Source organism: Rhea pennata, chromosome 28 (assembly GCF_028389875.1).
Source record: "Rhea pennata isolate bPtePen1 chromosome 28, bPtePen1.pri, whole genome shotgun sequence".
Taxonomy (NCBI): Eukaryota; Metazoa; Chordata; class Aves; order Rheiformes; family Rheidae; genus Rhea; species Rhea pennata.
In genome coordinates this window covers 4,594,915-4,617,991 of record NC_084690.1, presented here as the reverse complement: position 1 = coordinate 4,617,991, position 23,077 = coordinate 4,594,915, and the positions used below count along the sequence as shown (strand labels likewise).

Genomic DNA, 23,077 nt, shown 5'->3' with positions numbered 1-23,077 from the left:
AAGTGTCTATAATTAAGTTCTGTTTTGCTCTGAAAGATCCAGAATCATATGGGAAACTGATGGCAAGGTCTTATGCCTGGCAAAACTTCTGATCCACCTAAGGCAACCACTCTCTCTAGTGCATATCTGGGGCAGAACTGCAGGTTTGTAGACACCTGCTTTATTAATATGCATTTATATTTAAATGCCATCTTGTCCTTTTAAAATCTAAAATTGCCTAAAGAACAGAAACAAAACCAGCCTGGTGGAGAGTTCTTACTCTCCACCAGGTATCAATGTTTTTTTTTTATTTGTTTGTCACTGACTTTTATTAAGATGCTTTTGCAGTTTATGGAAGTTTCTTTTCTAGGAAACACCTAGCTTTCAAAGACCCTAGCTGTATCTATGTTGCTAAGTGTGTAGAACTGAAAACGGGCTCCAGTTTTCCTTTCTATGTGACATTACTACTTAGAGTCCTCCAGGTGTCAGCATGTTTGTGCTCATTCACTCAGCCTGGCTGAGCACACTGTGAATGAGTTTTGCATTTATCTCAACTATCTGCAGCTCACAGAGATGTCTTGTAATGGGGTTTGGCTGCCATCTGCTGCTAAAAAGATTTATAAGTGTCTGAAATGTAAGTAGGCAGGCATGTATATATCCACATTTAGTGGAGAGCTCCTTGTCAACTCTCTAAAGCAAGCACCGTCTCCATGGAGGGGAGACACTAGCAGAGAAGTTCACAAGAGCCTAGAAGCAGTGTGCATGTGCATGTATATATACATACATATATACATATATATATACACACATACACAAAAACACACATGCAGACATCACACACACATTCTCACAAACTAAAAGACACTCAAATGAATGATGTGTGTCTAGAAGTCCAAGAACGTTTTCAGCATTTCAGCTAGTATATGAGATCGCAGAACCCACACACTAGCCCTAAACAGCCCCACAATTTTGGTGAGCACAGAATGGTACTCCAAATTTCAGCCCACTGCCATTGCTAGGACATAAATCAAGTGCTGCCTACTGGGTTTACTAAAAATAGATGTGGAAATGCTAATATCATATTATATGACACAGGTCAGGCTAGATAACCTAACATTATATTTCGCTTTAAACTCCTAACAAAAAATGCAGCAAGCTTCACTTTGGTGCAGTTTAGACTTGGATCCAAGAAGTCACATTTTCCATTTCCACAGAAAACCAAAACCAAACAAGCCCCCAAACCTTGAAAATGGAATTTGAGGTGAAGGAGAAATAAATTGCTCTGCTTTGCGTTAGATATGATCACGATTAAATTGTTTTTTCCATTCAGTTAAATTTTGCAATTGTCTGAGCAAACACTGGTAGTATTGCCACATGCCCTGCACAACCTCAAAAACAATCTGCTGACTTCATGTTTGATATTTCCTATTCTCATGACAATAAAGATCTAGACACACTTCCTAAGGGAATCCTGATCAAGAACCTCGTACAAACTATCTGCAAAATTCTGGTTTTACTCAGCTGTACCTTTTGCTCTGATTATACACATGCTGCAGTACATTTGCTTCAGTCTCTGTTATTAAAGAATAGTAGCCTGTGCTAAACCTAGTAATAAAAAGAGTGAAAGTTTTGGAAAAAGTATGTTTTATCCTACTTTCTTTTAAGCCGAGAAGTTCTGAAAAAAAGGACAAAGAAGCATTAAACATTGAAGAATAATCCATGAGGTTTATTAGCATTATCGGAAAACTCCCTGTTTTATCTGACAAGTAAATAGCTAAATTCCAACCCATTCTTCTAGAAAAATAGTTACTAAATATGCAATTAACACTGAGATTCATTCACTTTTTTTTTTTTTTTTAAAAAAAAGGGAGGAAAAAAAAGAGAGAGACTTTATAATTAAAAAAAATGTTACCTGAGAAAGATTTTGAGTGAAGTCTGCTCTTACACTGACATTTTTTAATCTGCTCTGGATCCTCTATATCACTATGACAGGCTTTACAGTAGAAATGCGCCCTAGAAAACAAAAGTGGATTAGGCAGAAATAGATTATATTTAACTGAGAAAAGAATAAATGCATTTGTCTGCTCTTGAAAGCTTTTCTGTTCTAGACCTTTTTTAACAATACAATAAAAGGGAATATTACCTTTTGACTTCTGCCAGGGAATGAGCAATAAAAAAGCCCATTGTATTCCGATGCAGCTTTATCTGTACAGATGGATTGATCAGGATAGTGCTGTATTAGGAAATGATCAAAAAATAATTACAATTTGTCTGTCAGGTGACATTTTTGGCTTTGATTGTATAAGAATTCAGAATGGTTCATTCCTACCTCAAAATCTTACATTAATCTCTTTTGTTATAAGTTCTATGACTTATGAGAGACATAAGAAAGTAAAATTGATACATATTATAGATGAAATTCAATGACACAAAGGGAATTTACTGTCCATGAAAACTTGGTGGAGATAGGCAGAATAGGGGCTCAAACCATGCACATCAATTTTTGTTAGGATTTCTTCAGTTTATTCAGCTCTGAGAGGTTCCTGGGGATATGGAATTGTTTTTAAATAGTTTGCTAAAGTTATAAACTTCACAGAAAAGGTGGTGAAGCACTACTACCACATTATTTTGAATGCATTTAATTCAATGAAAGCATTCATAGTCTAGCTGAATGGGCCATATATTTCCATTTCTACATGAGGTCACTGAGAATCCTGAATACTCCCAGTCAAAGCACAATTTCTGTGCAACTGAACATAAGCATTTAGAATGTTTAATGTATTTGCTGTAATGCTGAACATGCCAGTTATACCTAGGGGAGAAAACCTCTTTTTCTAAAGGAGCCCCTTTAAAATTCAGATCATATATCCCTCCTGGGCTGCTGTAAGCACATCTTGGTAGAATCCCCTTGCAACATTATTATATTTACCAGCTTCTGCTGGGTAAACCACTCAGGGTACTACCTCAGTGCAAATCGTTATTGATTTCCACAGTTTTGCTAAATATTAGCAGTGTGAACGGAATGGGGAAGGATGACAAGGTTGCTAATCTTTGCCTTCTACATAAAAGTCCTCTGTTCAGCTCCTCCTTATTCGTGGTTCAAAAGACAAACAAAACAGACATTTTAATGATTATAATCATTACTACAGATACTGTGGCAACACTTAGAGGTCCCAGTTCCAGAAGAGTACCTCTTCTATATCAACTGTTGTATAAATAAAGATCAAATATAGACTCTATCCCAAAGAGCTTCCAGTTCCCTTTTCCCTCTTGCTTTCTCTTTTCATCATTCTGTTTTCACCCAGACAACATATAAACCAAGAAACAATAGACTGAGCTGCAGCCTGCTTTTCATTACTGCTAAGCAACTACAACATCTATTGATTTCTTTCAGTGTGTGGATCACTCAAGATTTCTGGAAATTAGCCCTGATATATTTCTCACAGCAGTGTTTCCCTATACCCCTTCATTTTGCTTTCAGAGTTTCTATTCTATAGTTTGCTCAAAACAGCCATTTCCTTTATACAAGTGGAGAAAGTAATAATTGTACTCAATAGTCTGCATTTTCTGGATGATTTCTCAAGCTTTTCTAAGATTTATGGTGTTCATTCATTCCCCTTTCTGAACTAGTTCCAGCTTCCCCATTAGGATGTCTTGTATTTCATCATTAGAACAGACAGTGTTATCTGGCCTAGGACCAGATCAGCTTCAGAAAGAAAGAGCCGTGCTGCCAGCATTGACAAATTATCCCTTTATGACAATGCTTTACTGAATTTAGGAGCCTCTGTAAACTCATGTGGTTAAAAAATGAGGAGGCGTTTCCATTACCATTCAAAATAAATATGCTTGAGTCATGCCAAATCAAAGTGAGAACTGCATGTGGAATGGAAGGTGAGGATGGTGTTTCATTCTCTGTCTCTTGCCTGATTATCTGTGAGAAAAAGGAGACAGAAGAAATTGTTGCATATGGTAAAATTCACTCACTGGCACTTCTGCAATCAGAACAGACCTCTTGTTCCTGCCTCCTAAATATTGTGTATAGAGAATAAAGAGGTGTATAAGCTTTGTGCAGACTTGGGGACAAGTTCCTTCCAAGTTTTCTGGAAATTTTTAGTTTGGAATGGGTTGACTAAGAAGAGAAGTCTCCCAGAAAATTACCTCTCTCCTTGACTGCCAAATCTGAGTTCAATTCCCAAAAGGACAAGGTTCAGTTTAACAAAGCACAGCCTGGGGAAAGAAAGCAGGTCACAATCACAAAAAAGCAGAAATATCTGGACCTGTCTGTACTGTGAAAAGATACATCTGAAGCGATGCAACAGGAAAACATGCATGTCTGTTCTACATACCGACAAACCTCAATAAAAGTCATGCCTGCAAAATCACTGGAGAGCTGAAAAGTTATCACCTTGTAGTTTTTGTCTTCCAGAAGCATCTTGTTCTCCACATATTTTCTCTTTGTCTAAAAGGCAACCATAAGGATGATGTATTTATTCAAAGGGAGAGTGAGTGGCATGTGTAACCTACAGCTGGGCTGATGCCTTAATACTATATGGTATTAAATCAATGCTCTCAGCTACTGGAAGTGGAACTGAAATCCACCATACGTTGTCAGAGACAATATCAAAGTTAAAAATAGGAAAACTTGCTAGGTCAAGAAAACCCTTATCTTTTCTGGATACTTCCAATTCACATTATCATTGAAGAATAACCATTATTATGACAGATGAATAAAGTTAATGAAAAACTTCACAGGACCACAAAGTATTGGGAGCCCATTACTTTGGGCTTTGAGAAAAGATACACCTTACTTTGTGATAAGGTTAATTGTCTCCCTGATTATTCAGAGACTGGCCTTGCATTAAGTCCTGCCAATCATAACTACAATTATTAGAGGTGTGATATATTGCTGAACTGTGATGCCCTACTTCAGTGTAAGCTTTCTTTTTAAGTATATAGTTGTGTGACTGAGGAAGGATTGTTTATATGTAAGTAGTTAAAGCAGCAAAATGTTCTACTGCTTACAACTCCTTACAGTTGTAAACTGTCACTCGTTACCTCATAGTATAAGCCATTCTCTTGGCAAATTAATACCTTCCACATAAAAATTAATAGGCTAGGTAAAAAAAAAAAAAACTTCATTTCCAAATAAAATTTAATGGATTTTTTTAGACTGGAAAAACCCTCTTATGGCAAAAGTTTGTGGAGTTTTCATAGTGTTTTAAAAAACAGAATATCAGTTTTGCCAGCTTTGCCACATCTCAACAAAATACTTGGACTTGAATGAAATAGAATGTGTCAATGAAAAAAAAAGAAAAAAATGAAACACCTGACAACAGAGCAGCCCCAGTTCTAGGTACAACTTAAACATTGACAAACACTTTATTTCTTTCATGTAATATCTACTGAGTTTGCCTAAAGGAATTTTGTGAAAAGTCCCTGAAAACAAATAGTTATCTCCAGCACAAGAAATTAAATTTATGTGAAGTATCACATTTGGCCACTAGGTGATAGTAAAAGCATGCCCACTGCAGGACGAGCAAAATCACCTTATTCAAGCCATTCAATGCCCAACAGTTATTTCTTTTTATCTTTTTATTACACCTTATGATATTGACTGGGAAACTGCTGAGCAATTTCTGGATACTGCAAAGTTAATAGGCAGCTTAAGAGTTTTGTGTTGTAGTAAGTAATGATCAGGAAAGACAGGTGAAAGGACGATAAATTTAGATTGTCTCACTTTCAGAGAGATAATATGATTTCTAAGTGTCACTTGACTTTCTGTTAAAGTCTGTGTTGAGATCCTAAGCAGCACTGCAGAAATTCAGAGACCTCAGACTGTTCTTGTGTAAATGACCCCATAAGAACAAATTAAAGAAATTAATAAGCCTAGAAAACACTGAAGTGGGAAAAACATGCTATTAACTGCATAGGGCCTGATTTTCAGGCCATTTTCTTTCGGTCAAGCAGAAGTGATCCTGCTTAAGTGCTTTAAGGAGAGTTCAAATTATGAATGCATTAGAGAATGAAATTAGGTGCAGGAGCAGAGAGCTAGTAAGGTCTATACAGTGCTGTAATCAAAAGTGATTTACAGAGGCAGTGCAGCACTCGCATCACATTACTGATTTTAGACCTATAGCAATAGCCATGGTACTTCCACATGTCATCTAAATACAGTAGCATGGCTTGCTATAGACCATCCTTTGCCTTGGCAACTCTTTGCACAATCTCTTGTAAAATACATCCTACTTTGCTTTAGCTGTGCTCTAGACCTTTATTTTCCACCTCTTGTTCTGAATTTAAATATTAAATTCAAAATAATCTATTAGGTTTTCTTGCCTTCTCTGCCAAGCTAAAACCCAGCATGTTCAAGATAAGTCTGAGAAGATCCAGGTGCAGTTTCTGCTCAACAGAGTCAGGCACAGATTTCAGAGAAGATCCCACCGACCTACGTTTGCGTTATATAGACAAGCAGAGGATGTACCTCAGTATTCTCTTTCCCAATGAACAAATCTGTTAGGAGAGTAGACAAGCCAGGAACCAAGCAGCTTTGTGCTATAAAGCCTAGCTTCAGTTCGGCAAAACAGATGATGCTGTCTCCAGTCCTCCAGTCCCAGTTGGGGATGTTTGGCAGGTACACCTGTTTCATAGTAGGAAAGTGACTATAAGTCAGCCAATATAAGCAGGGCCACAATGTTCCTGTAAAACATTTCATTTCTTCTTTGCCTTCATCATTCTATTTTTTGAAAATCTGTGCTAGAACATGCTAATAGATGGCTAAACAGGCTTCTGAATTACTCATTATAAATAGATTTTGCAAAAAGCCCAAAGCCCAGATTTTTAAATGCATTGCTGGGTCTCATTTGATAGGCTGATTCAGCAAGTTACCCAAGTATGATGCGCTGGAAGCACTCATTGTATGGCCCAAAAACATTTGATATCTGAGCCCTCACTGACGTTAGATGTTTTAACTCTTGAATAAGCATTTAGTGACAACTGTTACATCAAACAACAAAACAAAAAAAAATTTTTTAAAGTAATGTTAAAAGATATTCTACCTATGTTAGTAATTTGATGAATAAGAGACACTGGATAAAATCTTGGCCTTTTATAAAAGCAAGATCTTTGATTCCAAAAAGGCCAGAATTTCAGCCATGACAACTAGCATGACAGACAGACAATTGTGCTACCTTGTTATGAGACTGAATTATTTGTAAAATCACTCTCGTGCTTGGGTAGTTATTCTTGATAGACAGCACTCTAGGAAAAAATATAACTTTTGATTAATATGCTAAGCTCTTTCTTTTTTAAAGTCTGGGTAGATTACTTAAGCAGAAAGCAACTGGAGAGTGGTTACACCAGAAAATAAGATATAGCTCAAAGCCCATATCAAGGGACCTCTACACACTGAGCAAATCCAAGTCCATCACCTAGAAAGGAAGACAGAAAGATTATAAACTAATGGCACACAATATTTGACACAGGATAAAGAATTGTACCCATATGCCACTAAAACCCCAGAGCTGAGCGAGGCAACAGTAATTAATATTATTTGCTTTGCAAATTCGACCTGTAAATTCCACTCAGACTAAAACCTCTGTTTCAGTAGACACTCTACATATAGAAAACAAGGATAAACCAATTTGGAACTTGCACTTCTGGACTGATTCTGCTATGCTAGTTAAGTCACCAACTCCACATAATCCAGTAGTATTAAAAAAAAAAAAGTCCCTAATTCAAGTCTGATCAGTACGAAGATACTTCAGAGACCTGGCAGTAGAGCTGCACAGGACAGTAATGCGTAACTCTCTCCAGTGTAAAGAGCCAGACTGCTTGACTACTGACATAGTACTCATGACAGTAAAGATGGTAATAATACCATATTAAATAATACCATATTCTGTAGGGGGCTGCAAAGCTGCACAGATGCTACCTGTATCAATCCTTCAAAGCATCTGATAAAATCATAGCAGAAAGTAGTCAGTCAGCTTTCAGAATTCTCCTGACTGAAAGAACATGACAAGACAAATATGCTCCTCTGCCAGACGCACTGTATCATTGTTGATATTAATCATGTAGAGAACAAAAGCACTGGAGCATCTCATCCTACCTCATGATATTGGAAGTATCTTCAGTATAAGGTTGTAGAGAGTTAACATCTGCTAGAATCAGGCAGGCACTTGCAGACCCCATCTATATCCCAAGAAAGAAAAGTTGTATAGGGTTTAATCTCATATGAAGTAGAATAATCTCCCACAGTGAGCTGATACGATTTTAGGCATGATAATAACTAAAGACATCACGATCCTACTACTTTAGAGTTGTACACATGCCCAAATGTTATGGGAATGATGTAATTCGGAGCCTTAATGTTCCAATCAAGCAGTAGATAAAGTACATAATACATATATCGATTTTCAAAGTGCTGAAATACATGAAATTTATAGCTTCTTGTGCTAAAATCTTCCTAGAAGAGGTTACAAAATAGGCAGCAGTGTTATATTCATCCTCGGTGAAGTCCAGTCAAAGTACTTCATGGGTCAATGCTTAGGCAGATCAGAAGAGCTCCATCTCTGTCATCTAACTGGTATTAGAGCTTGCAGTGAAGTTTTAACAAAGAATAGTTTCATTTATGGCAGTGTTTTATAGTCTTCTGTGAACTGGATGGAGAACCACTAACACAGGTCACTAACAAGTAGAAACCATAGTTAAATTAGTGGTTTATGTTTTGTTTTGTTTTTTCAATTTTTTTTGTTTTGTTTTTGAATTCAGGTCCATGTCCTTTGTTCCCCCTGAGATATTTTACTGAGTCTTCAGTATTTTAAAGTATGATGTCTCTTCTTTTCTGGTCATCTATGGATGAAACTCAAACATGAATCATACTTAAAAGAGGGCTAAGTGAGAGCTGTTCCAATAATTTAAATAAAATTTCCAGAAAAGCTGCATTCCATAATATTCCATAACATTTATTCCTGCATTCCATAATATTTATTAAAATCACTTCATCAGTTTGACTTTGTCCTTTATTTTTTCTTTTTTTGGTGCTTGAAAAATTTATAGCCCAGTCCTTGCATTCTCACTTCCCATGAGTGATACGCTGATATGTAAAAGGTAGCTCCAAAATAAAGGGAGCTATTGAAGTGTAAATCTCAACATGAAGTGAGTAAATGCAGCTGATGCACCCTTTCATAAGGGACATGATTTTCGCGAGATTGGTTCATCAATCAGAAAGGGAAAATGATAAAGTTCCTACCCGAACTCTCTTTAGATCTTCGAAGTTCAGTGCAGAGCCATAAAAGAAAGTAGTGTAGGCTGAATAACATTTGAATACAGCTTCCAGCTCCAGACTAGGAAGAGACCTATTCAACAGAAACAACAAGACAAAAAAATCCATTCTCTAATAATTGTATTCTCTTCAATTCTGTTTCTCAGAGAAGCCATTGCCATAATTACTTGCAGGTTATAAAAAAAAAAAAAAAACTATGGGAATTTTGTTAGCTCAGTTAAAGTGTACAATTTGGATTTTAATGAAAACAAGCCTTTTAAAAAACTTAACAGTCATGGAAATGTTTCCTAGATTTTTCCTGTCTTTTGCTAAGGTCATTGATTTTTCATGAGTATCATTCCATAATCATCCATGCAACTCTAATTTTGCAGCTCACTGTTACTCCGTGAGAGTCCGGAAATGACACTTCCTAGGGTTTGTTTTTGCATTCTATGTTCACATGGAACTGCTGAACTTTTTCTTCCCAAATCAAGTGTTATTCTCTGTTCAATTTATGTAAATTATATTTCATATATGAACTTCTGTGACACTATATGACTATAAATAACATTGTCAAGATATTCCTACATTAAGCCTAGTAATAAAGAATACCCTGTAGGAAGATACCCAATCTTGATTTAAAGACAAGAGTGGCAGAATTCATCAACTCTAAGCAGTTTGTCCCAGTGACTGTTAATCACTTTTCACTCTTGAAAATACATGCCTTGTTTCTTGCTTGAGTTTGCCTTCAAATACTAGTCATTAGGGTTTTTTGTGTCTGTATATGTGTATTCTATATTTAAAAGGATTTTTCTACTGGATGTGAAGCTACTTAGTAACTTCAGCCAAGCCAACTCCCAATCATCTTTCTGTTAAGCTAAACAGACTGAACTCTGCATCTCTTCCTCTAAAGCATTTTTTCTTGTCTTTGAACCTTTCCTGTACCTTATTTCCATGCACCCTCAATTCAATAGCTCTCTCAGAATGGAATGTCACAGTATTTCAAAAGAAATGCCTGTAATATTCTGCTTACCTCTTACCCCACCATCACTGCATTCCAAGGCAAAATCATGTTTGCGCACCTAGACATCACCTACCTCTGAAGCTTCTGCTTTCAGAAACATGTCTAATAGTTTCAGCCAAGTGGAAGAAGAGGATCCGACAAGACTGCTTGTTTGGATGCCTGATTTTTTTTTTTTTTTTTGCCATAGAAAAGTGGTTTTATTCTCCTCCCTTTGCCATACCCCAGTATGATTTAAGTAGAAGTTACAAATTTCCTCTTACACAGAATAAAAAAGTATTAAAAATGAGACAGCTGATAATTAATTGACTGCCAGATTTGGCAAAACTTAAAGTTGAATATCTCAGGGAAACCCAGTTTACTACGCAATTTACAGAGGATTCTTCAAGTAATCAAAACAGAAAACATTTTATCATGAACATTCCAGCATAAAAGTCTCATTCCCCAGTTTGTTTTGTAACAGCTATTAATTAGCTATACAGCACGGCTCTCCTTTGCTTTCAGACCTCCTACATTTCCCCTAAAAGAATGAATGTGAATTGTTTCAGAGAAACATAGATACTTACTCTCCCAGAAAAAGGATTTCTGTGCAAACATTTCCCTTGTCCTGAAGCAAGAAGTCTTGTAGAAAAGTAGTAACACTCTCCAGAGTGATATTACCGCAGACAACAACATAGCTACAGGAGATCAAACAAGATTTGAGACTCTGAAAACAGTGGAGTGATTGTTACAAATTTGATATTGTATGACATTGTATGTCTGCTTGTTGGTTATTAAACCAAATACTGCAGAAGACATCAGTTTGTGTCTTTGACTTGATGGTAATTTCATCCATCATGACCATGTACCTCAGAAATTATTTTGGAAAGGAACTGTAATTGTTGGAACTACTGAACAGTAGATTATAAAAGGAAAGGTGAGTCATAGAAGGAACTTCTTAAAGCACTGTAAAGCTTGTACCTAATCTGCCCAATCCTAGCTGGCAAAAAAAGCCAGTAAAATAGCCTAATTTAGAAATTGAAGAGATCTACTACATCAGCTAGCTTCTTTCTTCCTTTGAATATAAAGCCTATGCTGAAGGGTGATATTGACAAGGTCTGCTGAGACACTTTTGAGGCAAGGATCAACCAAGAGTAAGTTCCAGGATTTGATTTGAACTATTACAGGAAGCTCCCCAACCTAATAACTGATCTGATTTTTATTTAGCAAATGCAAATAGCAATTATACTTACTTTTTCCCATTCACAACTTCATAGGAAGATTTGTAACTTTTATGGCTTTCAACAATTTCCACAACTTCAGGGATAAAATTTGCAAACAGCACCTAAGACAACAAGAAATATCACATCTCTCATTCACTTCCACCTATCCTAGTTATGACAAATTAATTTGAGAATTTAAATTGTGTGGAATAACAATTACAAATTTACTTTGGATTCCTAAAATCATTGTCACCTTAGATTCTTTTTGTCCATTATTTTGGCTCTCGTTCAGTCAAGTGTTTGTAGCCTCAGGAAGAAATAATAGAAGCCTTACCAGCTCTTAGAGGACAAAATTACTCTACAGCCATGCCAGTAAGTACTTCACATTAAAACTATGTCTGTGCATAATCGCTGCTGGAACTCTGCTAAGCTCAAATTCTTTCGTGACATCACTGTTTACTCTCTGTCCCCATCCATCCTTTCCAGAAAAGGAATAAAGGTTTCTTACCAAACCCCCAATGATGAAGAAAATAATGAAGGTTCGACCCAGGGCTGTTTGAACCACAATATCACCATAACCAACAGTGGACATAGTCACCATTACTAGGTACATGCAATTGAAATAGCTGAGGGCCTGGGAATTTCCAGGGTGGACCCACGGATCTCCATTGTTTTCTACCTGTCCAAGGGACAAAGAAGAAAGAAGTGAGAGAAAAGTTTAAAGAAGGATTGAATCAAGGGGGCTGATTTGGGTCCATCTCTGACTATTATTTAATAAAGAAAAATTGGCACTATTATAATTACTGTAGAAGTGACTCACTACCAGAAAATGAGGCCTTGCAACTCTGTCTGGCAACATAGCGAAGTAAACCGTACTGGCTTAAATCATGCTTTGTCCTGACACAACAAAACTGTTTTTCTCCCCACCCCCACCAGAGAAGGCCAACCTCCTTAGGGAAAACATACATCCAAAGCTCACACAGTAATACTGATTTAAGGCAACAAGGGAGGATGTGTAACTGATTGTACATACCAGGTGAATAAATCCTGCAGCTGTGAGCCAGGTGCTGAGAAATACAGCAAAGAGTTTGGAGAGCTTGATTGAATAACTAGAGATGGAAAATGGAAAAGCCCAGAGCTTTTAAGATATCTCTGCAAGAGTCAAAATTTCCTACATAACACCACCTTTGCGCAAAGAAAGCCCTTCTCATGTATGTAACACTACTTAAGAAGGATTTAAAATTAGAAAAAAATCTTCCTACATTCAGCTTTTCTATCATAGGCAACATGTCAAATAATCTCATTTTTGATCTTTATCAAACTTCAAAACTTTTAAGAGTTCTTGGATGTATGATTCCCATTTATTTTTTCCAGAGTCTCACACAGCTAATAGTTACAAAACTTTTTCTAATTTCTAGTCAAACATCATTGATAATCAGTTTATTTCCATAAGCAATACTATTTTCCTGTATTACCAGAGTTGACCAAAATACAGACATCAAGGAGAACATTACACTTCCAATTGTACTTGGTGACAGCTTTGACTTACTTGTTCTTGGTGATCCTGAGGAACTGTAGTATTCGGGGAAGTTCTAACAACCTAAGAGCTCTCAAAAAACGCAAACCTGCAGAAAAGTCAAAGAGGACAAAAAAAAAAATCTGCATCTAGAGGCAGAGTGTTTACAGGTATGCAAATAAGTTTAGACATGCATGTTTTGTTTTCCACATATTTATAGTAGATTCTACATTAAACCTGACATGAGAGGATAGCATTGCTCTGTATTCAGGGCCTTTTGCTGCTAGATTTCCATTTATGTCCTCAAAAAAGGCCTTGAATTACAAGAAAAATTAAGAAATGCAGTTTGAGCTACAACCTGAGAGATTAAGCGACATAATGTCCACTGGACTATAGACCCCAGAGCATGTATGAAAGTCATTCACAAAAACAGAGTACTATCTTTACTTCCCTTCTGAATAACTCCAGTACCATTTGGGGAAGTACAGTGATGGGTAAGGCATTAAAACCCAGGCAGGCAGATAAACAGAACAGAGGCAGTGCTTGGTAATTCACAAGCCTCTCAAATTTTAAGAGATTTTATCAGCAAGGCATAATTTTGCTCCCATTTACAAAGAATATTTTTTGTAGTGGTTGTTAGTCAAAGTGTTTGCAAGTTAAAATAAACTAAATTAGCATTGGTGTAAGATGCAGAATAACACGGATGGAGAGCAGGATCTCCAAGTCTCACTTACCAAGCCAATTCTTCTTTAAATAATAGGAAACAAAAACTGGAGGAATGGTGAAGAAATCCACAAGAGAATTCAGCTCAAGCCAGAACCTCAGCTTGTCATCTGCTGCCACCAACTAAAGATGAATAACATCAAAAAGCATGAAAGCTGGGTGATCTTGGTCTCAACAGAGCAAGAAGGCTTTCTGAGGAAGAGACTCATTTTTGCAGCCTGCTTTTTTTGGATTCTGTGGACACCCACTGAAGGCTTCTGTTTTGTTTCAGAAAGGCTTGGGCTGAAGCCCTGAGAACATAATGGCAGGCTGGACCCAAAGATCTTTCTGTTCTCTTCTCTCAACTGCCCATTCCATCTTTTTTCTAGGGTACCTTTCTCTATTGTTCTAAAGGATCAGTATAAAATCCAGGGACAGGCAGGACTCCATTCTTATTACCTAAAATCATCACAGGAAAAATCCTGCTTTCTAATAACTTGGCCAAAAATTCTAATGCCAAAAGCTAGGATCAAAATGTATTTCACAACAGTACCACTAGTGGCATTTTAACAGATGGCACACAGCTAGCTATCCAAGATAGCTATTCAGCTATCCAGCTAGCAATTCAAGATAAGCAGAACAGAGACCTGGCTACTTAATTGAGTGGTTTAAAGAAACAGCTAATGTGTGATGGCAAATGCTGGCAAAATGCTGGAAAATAAACAGATTCTTAAAAGAAAGCAATTAAAAGAGAGGCTGAAAAAATAGGGCAGCTCTGAATTAAGCTAAGGCAATCAAACAGCACACTTTAGAGCATCTGTTGTCTCATATAGATAAACTGTTCCCTAACAGGTATTTTGAACTCACCTTTCTCCTAAAATGCCCTTACCCGTAATCCAAAGTAAAGCAGGAAGAAAGCATTGAAGCCTGTATCTATAAAAAGGATGCTGTCTGAAAAAGAGATCTTGAAATCCTCTGTTCTAGTGGGGAAATAGAAATCACAGTCAGTCAAAGGAGAGAAAGGCAAGAACAAACACAACAATAGATGGGCTATAAAATGACAGCTAGCTTTTTTATTTTGATTATGAAACATTCACTAAACTAGAAGTTGAAAGTATTCACAATTCTGTGTAATTTAAATCACTACTTCTTCAGTGGGTTAGAGAAAATGTTAATAGCAGATTTTTATTGGCATTAGCAAATATACTAAAACACGACATTATTTTATCATCTATCTTGCACTTTATACTAGAAGGTTCGGTTCTTATACATTTAAGGAGTATTTAAGCAAATCCTCCTATCAACTTCTCCAGGAGCACCTTTCTTCTGCGGACAAGTATCCTCTTCTGCACTCAGCTTAGTCAGAGGAAGAGACTGTTCCTGCAGCTATTTCCTACTGAAGCCCTACTGAACATGGACATCTATCTGCCAAGAGATCAGTTTAAAGCACTAGCTAGTTTCTGGTAAAATCAGCCAGGATAGTTTAAAACATTTAATTAAACTTCCTAGGCCAGCTCCACTGACCTTGCCTGAAACAGACTTACAGAGTGCTGAAAACAAAGAGTTACAGTGAAGATGGATGCAGGTGGTAAAATCCAGCAGTGGAAAGCTGAGGGAATAATTTTTCCAGCTGGCATCACCTCATCCAACAAAGAATTTTGACAGTAGCTCAAAAGGCAACTGGGTAGATTCTCACCTGTACTTGCTGACATACTGTCCATTTCATGCTGACTGTGAGTTAGGGATAGGGAGTATTTTAAAGGGAGAAACAGAACTAAGTAATCTAGTCCCATAGGTCAGCTCAGGTGTAATGTGTGGGGTGTAATGCTATTCATGGAAAGAAGTGTGTGTGAATAAGATTAACTGCCTGTTTGCTCCTTAGAAAGAAGCCCTTTCCTTTCTGAAGCTATTTCTAGCTGTTTGTCAGATTTATAAGGTCTTGAGATTAAACATAGTATTAGATTGCTCTTATTCTGATTCTCAGGTTTACCCATGCTGGTTGAATTCAGTTCAGACTGCTCCATAGCTTTTATATTTATCTCATTTTATGAATCCATTTTATTTTTCCAATGTTATGCACTAGTCTAAGCAAACCTCTGAGAACAATGCTCTGGCATATTAAATTGATCAAAGGGTTTTCCATATTAACATCCTTTTACTGTTGAGCACAATCTACAAAATATATGTATTCAGGTGAAGACTGATAGAGGCCATAGCATACTTTTCTACTCAGTCTTGTTATTTTATTCCCATCAAATCATTTACTGAAGGTTGGATTTTATAGGAGAGCTCTGTTCCCATTTAGGTACCAAAAATAGATGGCTAGACTTTCAGAGGAGTTTTGGGTAGTGGATTATGAGCTTTATTAAAAGCCTAGCATTCTCTAAATATTGCAATAGGAACAGCTGAGCTTTGAATGCTTTTGAAAATGTATTTATCAAAATGGATACCAGACCATTTTCAAAATGTTTCCAGCTGTAGTACTTGGAAATCTGTCCTTCATTTCTTCTGAGAACCCAGCTTTGAAGGTGTGTTGGGGGAAGCACACACAGAAAACAGCCACACACCTGAACATCACCCTCTCTCCTGGCCCAAAACAAAGAAATAAAATACCCCCCAAATTGCTATAAGAGAAAGATATGTAAGGCACCTTTCCCTTCCTGGCTGCATTTTCTAGCTACATGCACTACACAGTCTGCTGCTATCATGCAGTTATGGCAAAGGTATGCTTTTTAAGTAACTGTAATCCCTGGGAAGTTTTGGGATCTTAATGGAACAGATACGTAGCCAACACCCCACAGAGCTCGAAGGGGCCTATCAGGTAACTGTACCCACAGGCTCCTCTGACTAATATCTGTGGTCACAAAACTACTCTTAAGAAAGCACATCAGCTTGGGCTTCCACAGCTTGTTTAAACAAACATTTTGGATAAACTTCAGGAATCTACTTACTCAGCAAGGTCGACAAAATAAATTATGAGTGAGCCAATATTCAGAAGAAACACCAATATCACCTGAAAACATAGGCATCAAAGAGGATGGTGTGAGGTTTACCCTTGTAGTAACACAGGTTTCAAATCCACAACTAATATCACGCTTTTACAGTTTGTCTCCAACTTATGGCGGAGGCAGAAGGAACAACATTCTGTTACCTATACTGTAGCAATCCCAGAAAAGGGATGTTAGGCCTACATACAGTGAACCAAGAGCTCAACCAACATAAATCAACACCGCCACACTGATTTGCTGTTTCTGAGGGCTGGGTCCAGTTGACCTAGTTATTCCCATACAACTCCAGCTGATTAGCTGTAACTGTGAAAGGCTGGAGGATCAGACCTATGTGATAAGCTGCTCATTCACTTGCAGCCATCAAAATCCAATATACAGAAGGAAGCTCATATAAAAAAAAGATAATTAAGTTCTGTTGAGAAGTGTCATTGGCAGTAATTTGTCCCAACACCAAAGGCACTGAGGTGAGATTGTGATGGATTGTCTTTTCTGTGCTGTTTTGGTTATATCTTTTGCTTGGCTTTTCAGTGTTTGTCCAACTTAAACTTCAAATTACTTGTGCTGAAGATAAGGTGAAAAAACACTAAATCCATTTCTGCAGCTGTCTGAGTTCCAGTTGCACTTAGGATAACGATTGTGTGCAATACAGGGCTAAGATCCTACCCATGATTTCTTTGTGTTCAGGAATTGGATAGAGTTAGGAAGCTCTCCCCAAAAAAAGGTATAATATTTAGGGTACATGTTTGAATTCACTTCATTTACAGCCTTCCTAGTCACCTCTGTTTACAAAGATCATTACCATCTGGCATTCTTCTGGTGAAGGAAGATGGCACTCTCAACCCACTGGACATGCATTTAAAATAAAAATCATCTTCATCAATACCTTTCTAAATGGTTCCCATTTTAGTAGCCATGGTTGAAAGAGTAAGCATCAAGCAAGTACAGTGCTGAGCCTCTATAATTATCCACAAGATGGAAGTTGTGTAACCAAACCCAGCAATCTGTCTATAACCAGACTCAGACAAATGTCTCAGCCATTTTATCATTTTTGCTCTGCTTAGGAAGACTTTCCAAAGCACTTCTCCAGGTCAAATACACTTCTATTAGGGAAAAGTCTGAAGTGGATCATCTGAACTGCAAAATCTGGCATATGCTTGTGTTTTCACTGTGCCTTGATGTTCTCAGAGGAACTAGTACACAATGCGAGCCCATCTACTGACCAGCACACGCCCCATAGATGTTTGAGCTGATAGCATCATTTCCACTTGTGTATAGAAGATTCTTATCCAGTAGACTGAGCTTTGTTTCCTTTGGTAAGGCCACCAGACATCTTTGTCCTGACAAAGAAGCAAATAGACTGTTATCCTTGGGCTTATCAGACTCTGTTTCTCAGGGTGGCTAATGCCACCAGATCCGGACACAACCAAATCTAACACAGGGGTCAGAGTAAGAATGTGCAAGAGATACGGTGTTTTTACACCTAAGAACCTGTGCATTTAGAACTGACAGGTCATACGCAAGTGTGGATAATTGTGATCATTATTGAAATGGCAAGCATTACAGTGGTTTTGTGTGCATCTGTGTTTATCTTATGCATATATAGGTGCTGAGGTTTCTGTATGTATGTATTTGCATGGCTTGTAGTATCTACATTGATAAAACCACTCTTGCCTCCTCCTCTCAAAAGCAGGACAATAATATCCAAAACACTAATCTTGCAAAAGTAATCATCTTGGAGGTAAAACCAATACCCTCAAGTTTCTCCAGACCAAACTTTCCCTGAGCATGCCATGTTCAGTGCTCTACAACAGACAGTACAGACTTTGAGTATTACTTCAACATAAAAAAGAACCTAAAAAAATTTTCTTGACTCTTGCATTCTCATATCAACACACAAAATACAAGCTATTTCAGAAAGACTGTGCCTTTACCTTATTCCTCCAGATTTGCTCTAGGATGAATCCATAAGCATATTTGGCTAACCTGAAAGCCAGTATGGTAAACATGCCTCCCAAAAAAATGAACAAGGATGGTACAATAAAAGACAGCTGAAAATATAGTGCACCAGTAAGGCCAAATTTCCCTATCATATTATGAATCACCTTGTTTTGCCTTCTCCCTCCCCAGCTTCCTTAACTGCTCAGTCCTGACCTTCTAGAACACCCACTGCTTTTGTGACACTGCAATGACATCAGTATTTGTGCTGTCCATCATGATGTCAATGATAACATAGGATAATGGAAATGGACTCCCTCAAAAATGGAAAGATTTGAATAAGGGTTTTAAGCTAGAACTGCATCACAGCACTTTTTTCTCAGAAACATTTTAATTTATAGAGCCAGCTTGTGCACAAATTCACTCATTTATAAATAATTTTCTTAATTTAGACCCACAAAGACTCACAGGTGAGATTCAAGACTATCAAGATTATGCTTCCTTTCATGAGACCTGCTATATGCACATACTGCAGGACTCTCTCCCCTTGGGAATTTCCATTTTGCTTTTGAATCAAGTCCCTCTATTGTTCACAAACAAATATACGCAAGACACCATAGCACTGAGAAAGTAGATGCTTTGATAAGGGTTGCAATGGTAACAATGAATAAGCGAAATAAGACTGCTCAGATGAATCTGAAGATGCACTTAGACTAATACTTTTGTCTCTGTCAGTGCCCAATTGTTAGTGAAGAATTATATCTTTCCTCTACTGCCTTCATTTCATTGGATTCCCCTCTCTTTCTTTCCTAGATTGATAAATTTCTTAATCAGAAGAGTTTAGTGAGATATGTCAAAGTTTTTTGGGATAGGAACATAATCAACTTGAGACAAACTCACTTCCATGTCTGCAGGTGAAGCATTTCCTTTGAGCCACGTTACCTTTGCATCCCAGTATATAAAACCACCTCACTTCCCAGAGTCACTGCAACCTTGGACAAAGAGGAAAACAAAGCAGAGCAGCACAGTAAGCTATCTCCCACAAATCACTGAATAAAAAGATTTCAGCTTGCACCTCACACCTTGCAGGTCTAGCTGTCCGCTGTCCCATTCACAGCTGGTGTGGTAGCAATGGGATCAGATGCCACCAGCTTACTCAGTAACCTTCCCCCTTTCTACTGAAACAGAATTTCATCAAAAGCTTTAGGTCTAACAAAGTTTTGAAGTTTTGTTTTTTTTTAAGCAAACATTGCACATGAACAATGCAATCAGACTCTTCTTCATGCAATCAGGACAGTTGAGTGTGGACGTAGTGATTTTGCCTGAATTGGGAAAATGCATGCCTGGGGCAGGGGAAGAATGATGAAATAACAGCACAACAAATTCTCAGCTGGAAGGCAAAGAAAACCAAACCAAAACAAAAACCCCACATTACAGTAGTCTTTAAATACAGTAATACATAATGCCTGCCCTCCACTTTTCTCTCAAGATGAGTGTCAGAGGGGCCTGTGAATGATTGGAACCAGTAGGGTACATTTTGAATGGTAAGGGTGGTTGTGGGGACAGTTTGTCAACTGGTAGAATCATTACTTATGTTTTCATGGAGATTAATACACCACAATTACAGTCACCTCCTCATCTAAGGCTCCAGAATGCCTGAACCAAGAACAGAAAGAATTTTAAACACATTCCCAAAGGGAGGGGGAAAAAAAATGTTCTAAAGTGAGGAATTTTTCTTTTCTATCCTGGTGTAACTGGGTTTTACTTGCACATGTTAAATTTGGCTGTATTCTTACCACCTCTTAAAGCTAAGCTTTTCTGACCCAGGACTGGCAGTTGTGGGATAGTCTAAGTCTGAAAACAGGGCTGTCTGAGGCTCTGGACCTTCTCTGAAATGGCACGTATGAGGTCTACTATCAACAAAACAACATATTGAAGCATCTGTGCAAGTCAAGAGCATAATACAGGCAAAGGAAGTAATAAAGACTGTTATAGAGCTCTCCATCCACTATCTCAGTAAAAAATGATGCCAGACACTTTCTAGGACTGTTCATGAAAGCAGTTTTAGACAAGCTAAAAAGTTCTTAAGACAAGATAAAGCCTTGAGGTTAAGGTAGCAGGTTGGAACTCCGCTGCTCTTAGCTCTGTCACAGAAAGCAGGGTTTAAGGCTGCAGTGATCAGTCATGCCACAATACTTACTCTCCCCATAAACTAGTGATAGCAGAGTTGTCTCTCTCATCCTGCAGAAATTCCCACTTCAGAAATAGAAAGTTCCTCATCTACTGCTATTGTAGTATATTTCTTACACTTAGTCCCTGCTCTGTCTCAAATCCCTTTCTGAGGTGCAAACTCTTCTCTGCATCTCTCTCCTCTGCTGCTGTAGGAAGGGTTTGACTGAAGATGGCAGACTTTGCCCATTTTGTTTGCTGTTGCTGAGCCAGGATTGGTAAAAGATCAGCTTACCATAACTTGTAGCTCATTTCTAAGTCCAGCTGTCCCCAGAACAGAAACAGGTCATTCACAAACCACAACCACTCAACAAGAGTACAGAGCTGCAGAAAGAAAATGATTTATTAGCATGCAATAGCAGACTGCCTTGTCTCTGCAGTGAAAGATACATAAGCCAGGAAAGGCAACATGCAGCAGAGAGCAGACTTCTGTTTTATTTTCTTTCATTTGACTAAATCAAAGTTTACCTCTATTGATGCACACCTATATAATTAAATACAGAGTGGAAATTCACCAAGAGACATAACACTTTGCCCATTTCCTGTGCAAAAATAGTGATACTTACATTCAGATTGCTTTATGAACATGGTGAGTTCCACACCTGTCAACTGACAGCAAATAGCTCAGTCGTATCAACATTTCGCAGGTAGAAAAACCTGAGAGAAAAAATTAAGGCCAAAAATGGAACTAGCAGGGAACCTGACTTCCGGAGTTTGAGTAAGCATAGAGGCTTATGCTTACACTGCTCTGTTTTGCAGCCAGACGAATTCCACTGCAACAAATCTGTATGATGCTTGGCTGCTGCCTCTAAGATGGGTGTTTACAGTGCCCATTCTGGCATATCACTTAGCTAGTTTCTGTAGTCAGTATAATAAAATAACACTCTCCACCAGCAATCATTATAGACTTCCTAAATTAAGCTCATGCTCTGGATTTTCCCAATTCATTATCCTGATGGTAAATTCTTCCAAAGGCTAATTATCCTTACCCTGAAAACTTGCACTACTCCCCCCGCCATAACTCCTATGCTAGTTCCAGTTTCCAGTGAAAACTACATCTTGACCTTCCAGCCAAATATTACTGTATCTTTTCTGCTGGCTGGCATCTAATATCAGAAATAATCTTCTCTGTATTTGAGCTTGCACATTGTGATGGGGTATTCTCTCTATTTCCTCTTTGATAGCCTAAAGGGATCAAGCTCCTTACCTCTTTCACTAGAAACATGTTTCCCAGACCCTGAATCATTTATACGGCTCCTACAAACCTTTCCAATTTTTTAGCATCCTCTTTGATCTGCAAGCACCAGAACCCGATGCATTATCCCAGTGAAGATCTGGCTAATGTGGGTGGATAGAGCGCTAAGCTTACTATGTTATATCTGTGACGGGAAAGATTTGATTTTGAAGTGCATCAGTTTGAGAGGAAAGAAGGATAAGAGAGGCACTGAACTGGGGAGACATTTCCTGAAAAGATTAAACTTCTCTCTAGGTAATGAGAACATCCATAGTCACATTAGACTGGATTAAAAAGAGAGATAAATTCTGCTCCTTCAGACCACAAACCAATAGTTGATTCACAAGGACTGTAATAAATGTCTCCTTTGGGTAGATTCTCTCTGTAGTGAACAATTAGAGAAGAACTTACATCTCCCACTGGAGCAGCTGGCTACTAACACACCCAGGACTCTGGGATAAATGGGCCTAGTGGAAATCACCTATCTTTGTATTAAATGGGGACACACACAGACTGAACAAAGCAGTTGTGCATAAAGATTAAATACTTAAATCCTCTCTCTCACTGCTTCCAAGACTATCTAGGTAAGAAAGCTAAGAAATTAAATTGAGAAACAATGTACTACAGCCTGCATTTTGCCACTCTTCTTCCCACTGCAGTCTCCATTTCACAAGAAAGTGAATATCTATGCACAAATCCAGTATTCCTCTTATCCCTACTTGGCAAGTAGTTCCTACTTTCACCGTGCTCTGAACCTTCCAGGTGCAAAATAAAACAAATTGTTCTGGAATTTGGAAGCAAATGAGCCAGGCTGCTTGCTCCAGGCTTCCAATTTAATAAACATGCACCTATATCTAATGGACTGTCTGTCACTTCCCTTTAATAGAAATCACCTGCTCCTCTAATAATCATTAAACAAATTGACAGCACAACAGCCAGGACCTCTCATCTTAATGCCACCTGCAGCAAGAGGTAAATAATCCACTAAT

The 23,077-nt window shown here is 37.9% G+C and overlaps 1 protein-coding gene across 1 annotated transcript in view; it reads right to left on the bottom strand.

The window, feature by feature from the left end:
* Positions 1-18,780, bottom strand: part of KCNU1 (potassium calcium-activated channel subfamily U member 1) — a 49,720-nt gene extending 30,940 nt beyond the window's left edge. Inside the window, exons 1-18 of the mRNA XM_062596671.1 lie at positions 18,616-18,780; positions 17,911-18,027; positions 16,634-16,695; positions 14,572-14,662; positions 13,715-13,826; positions 13,014-13,089; positions 12,498-12,573; positions 11,973-12,143; positions 11,495-11,586; positions 10,829-10,939; positions 9,230-9,335; positions 8,087-8,169; positions 7,167-7,236; positions 6,461-6,616; positions 4,326-4,438; positions 4,138-4,206; positions 2,123-2,212; positions 1,892-1,992 (exon numbers count right to left, since the gene is read on the bottom strand). Of these exons, the coding sequence (XP_062452655.1) occupies positions 1,892-1,992; positions 2,123-2,212; positions 4,138-4,206; positions 4,326-4,438; positions 6,461-6,616; positions 7,167-7,236; positions 8,087-8,169; positions 9,230-9,335; positions 10,829-10,939; positions 11,495-11,586; positions 11,973-12,143; positions 12,498-12,573; positions 13,014-13,089; positions 13,715-13,826; positions 14,572-14,662; positions 16,634-16,695; positions 17,911-18,027; positions 18,616-18,780 (1,861 nt within the window). The remainder of the gene's footprint in view (positions 1-1,891; positions 1,993-2,122; positions 2,213-4,137; positions 4,207-4,325; positions 4,439-6,460; positions 6,617-7,166; positions 7,237-8,086; positions 8,170-9,229; positions 9,336-10,828; positions 10,940-11,494; positions 11,587-11,972; positions 12,144-12,497; positions 12,574-13,013; positions 13,090-13,714; positions 13,827-14,571; positions 14,663-16,633; positions 16,696-17,910; positions 18,028-18,615) is intronic.
* Between the last annotated feature and the right edge of the window lie 4,297 nt (positions 18,781-23,077).